This window comes from Mustela erminea, chromosome 1, assembly GCF_009829155.1.
Source record: "Mustela erminea isolate mMusErm1 chromosome 1, mMusErm1.Pri, whole genome shotgun sequence".
In the NCBI taxonomy this organism is placed as follows: Eukaryota; Metazoa; Chordata; class Mammalia; order Carnivora; family Mustelidae; genus Mustela; species Mustela erminea.
In genome coordinates this window covers 7,079,857-7,083,413 of record NC_045614.1, presented here as the reverse complement: position 1 = coordinate 7,083,413, position 3,557 = coordinate 7,079,857, and the positions used below count along the sequence as shown (strand labels likewise).

General features: G+C 39.7%; 1 protein-coding gene across 1 annotated transcript; it reads left to right on the top strand.

Moving 5' to 3' along the window:
- The first annotated feature begins 596 nt into the window (after positions 1 to 596).
- LOC116571874 (olfactory receptor 18-like) lies at positions 597 to 1,523 on the top strand. The gene has a single exon (XM_032310341.1). It carries the CDS (start codon positions 693 to 695, stop codon positions 1,521 to 1,523), a length of 831 nt encoding a protein of 276 aa, XP_032166232.1. The 5' UTR covers positions 597 to 692.
- The last annotated feature ends 2,034 nt before the right edge of the window (positions 1,524 to 3,557 follow it).

Genomic DNA, 3,557 nt, shown 5'->3' with positions numbered 1-3,557 from the left:
TTTGTCCGTTGAAGGGCATCTTGGTTCCATAGTTTGGTGACTCAAGAAATTAAAAATAGAACTTCCCTATGACCCTGCAATTGCACTCCTGGGTATTTACCCCAAAGATACAGATGTCATGAGAAGAAGGGCCATCTGTACCTTCTTGTTTCTTTAGCCCAGTCTTTCCATGTTGGATGCACTTTGAAATAGGTGAATGGAGCAAAGGCAATGAGAAAATAGTTCTAGGAAGAATGTGTTGCCACCACTGAGAAATTTTGCTAGATTTTCCTCAAGTGTGAATACTTTATTAATGAATTGCTTGAATCCAAATTATAGACACACTGATGGGTACCAGTATACTTGTTTCCTTTACATAAAGTCTCATTTTGGGTGCCCGGGTGGCTCAACTGTTTAAGCAACTAACTTTGGCTCAGGTCATGATCCTGGAGTCCCAGGATCATGTCCCTCATTGGGTTCCCTGCTCAGGGTGGACTCTACTTCTCCCTTTGACCCTCCTGTCTCTTGGTTCTCTCTCTCTCTCTCTTGAATAAATAAATAAAATCTTAAAAAAAAACCCCTCTCATTTATTTCCCAAAAGCTGTCTCTGCTATGTGGAACCCCAGAATCTAACAAGTGTCTTGGAATTCCTCCTCCTGGGGTTCTCAGATGATCCAGAACAGCAGCCTGTAATCTTCAACCTGTTCCTGTCCATGTATCTGGTCACCATGGTAGGGAATCTACTGATCATCCTGGCCATCAGCTCTGACTCCCGTCTTCACACCCCCATGTACTTGTTCCTCTCCTTCCTGTCCCTGGCTGACATCGGTTTCACTTCTACCACGGTCCCAAAGGCGATTTTGGACATTAAAACTCATAACAGAGTTATCTCTCGTATGGGCTGCCTGATTCAGTTGTCTTTTTTTATTCTTTTTGGATGTTTGGACAGTGTACTCTTAACCGTGATGGCCTATGATCGGTTTGTAGCTATTTGTTATCCTCTGCACTACTCAGTCATCATGAATGCCCGCGTCTGTAGCCTGCTCATTCTGGTGTCTTTTTTGATCAGCCTTCTGGACTCTCAGCTTCACTGCCTCATGTTGTCACAGCTTAACTTTTGCATAAATGTGGAAATTCCTCATTTCTTCTGCGACATTCCTCAGCTCCTCAGACTTTCCTGTAATGGTACTTCCACCAATAAATTATTCCTGTATTTTATTGGTGCCATCTTTGGTGTTATTCCAGTCTCAGGGATCCTTTTCTCTTATACACGAATTGTTTCTTCCATTCTGAGAGTCCCATCCACAGGTGGGAAGTACAAAGCCTTCTCCACCTGTGGCTCTCACCTGTCAGTTGTTTGCTTATTTTATGGAACAGGTCTTGGGGTGTACTTCAGTTCAGCTGTCTCACATTCTTCCAGGAAGGATGCAGTGGCTTCAGTAATGTATGCTTTAGTTGTTCCCATGCTGAATCCCTTCATTTACAGCCTGCGGAATGGGGATGTCAAGAGGGCTTTGCAGAGGCTCCTCAACAGAACAGTCTAGTCTTCGACTCCTTTTTTTGTCTGTTAATTATACATAATTGCAAAACCAAACATATGGAATTGGCAAACATGCCTCTTTGGACATATAATTTTGGTAGCTCATGGTTCCCATTCCTCCTGATTTGTCATATCTAAATATTGCTTATCTTGGCACATCTTTGATGGAATTAAGGGAATATGCTGGGACTCTGTGTATGGCAAAATCACTGCACAATTGAATCTTATTAACCTGTGGAATTTTCTGTATTTGTAACCTATGACCCAGGTATCCTGTAGAAATTCAAACTGTCCTTTAAAATATATTCTCTGGAATACTACTCAGCCATCAAAAAAATGAAATTTTGCCACTTGCAAATATATGGGTGGAACTAGAAGGTGTTATGGTAAGGGAAATAAGTCAATCAGAGAAAGACAATTATCATATGATCTCACTGATATGTGAAATTTAAGAAACAAAAGAGAGTATCATAGAAAAGAGTTAAAAATGAAACAAGATGAAATCAGTGAAGGAGAAAAACCATAAGAGACTCTTAATGATAAGAAACAAACTGAGGTGCAAAAAATAATGAATACTGTTATGCTGCAAATAAAAAAAATTCTTTAAAGTTAAAAAAAAAAAAAGTCTTAAAAAAAAAGAAACAAACTGAGGGTTGCTGGAGGGGAGGGGTTGGGGTAACTGGGTGATGGACATTCAGGAGGGCATGTGATGTAATGAGCACTGAGAATTATTTAAGACTGATAACTCACTGACCTCTATCTCTGAAATCAATTATACATTATATGTTAATTGATTGAATTTAAATAAAAAAGAAAATATTCTCTCACCCGTTTTTACTGTCATGTCTATTTCCCATAAAACTTTGGCTTTGATAAAATCTATTGATGCAGGTTGTGTGAGAGAATGTATGTCACTGGTTCTCAATCTTGGCTTCATGTTTGAAACATCTGATACACTTTAAAAATCCTCATGCCTGAGTCCCACCACAACCAATTAAGATTTAATAGGACTGGAGAGTAAAAAGAACTTGATTGGTTTTTAAAATTAAAAAAATTTTTTTTATAAACATATAATGTATTATTAGTCCCAGGGGTACAGGTCTGTGAATCGCCATGTTTACACACTTCACTGCCCTCACCATAGCACTTACCCTCCCCAATGTCCATAACCCCATCACCCTCTCCCTACCCCCCTCCCACCAGCAACCCTAAGTTTGTTTTGTGAGATTAAGAATCTTTTATGGTTTGTCTCCCTCCCAATCCCATCTTGTTTTATTTATTCTTCTCCTACCCCCTAACTGCCCCGCGCCCCACGCCATTGCATCTCCACTTCCTCATATCAGGAAAATCATATGATAGTTGTCTTTCTCCAATTGACCTATTTTGTTAAGCATAATACCCTCTAGTTCCATCCATGTCGTCACAAATGGCAAGATGTCATTTCTTTTGATGCCTGCATAGTATTCCATTGTATATATATACCACTTCTTTATCCATTCATCTGTTGATGGACATATTGGTTCTTTCCATAGTTTGGCTATTGTGGACATTGCTGCTATAAACATTCGGGTGCACGTGCCCCTTCGGATCACTATGTTTGTATCTTTAGGGTAAATACCCAGTAGTGCAATTGCTGGGTCATAAGGTAGCTCTATTTTCAACTTTTTGAGGAACCTTCATGCTGTTTACCAGAGTGGTTGCACCAGCTTACATTCCCACCAACAATGCAGGAAGTTTCCCCTTTCTCCACACTTGAATGATTTTTTAACAGCACTCCAGGTCAATCTAATGTGTAGCCAAGGTAGAGGAGTTTTGAATTTTGTCAGAACTTTCATCCAAAAATAACTTGCATGTGTTTGTTCTTCATGGTCAAACCCTGAACATCTCAAAGCGATCAGAGGTCAGAAAGGAGGAGATATGAAAGAGTTTTCTATAACAATAACAATAACAACAATAACAATAACAATAACATTTCTATAACATGGGGAGATGGAGAGGAGAAGGGAGTTGGGGGAAATTGGAAGGGGAGGTGAACCAT

Coding starts and splice junctions, on each gene's coding strand:
- LOC116571874 (XM_032310341.1), top strand. CDS start 693: ATGTATCTGGTCACCATGGTAGGGAATCTACTGATCATCCTGGCCATC.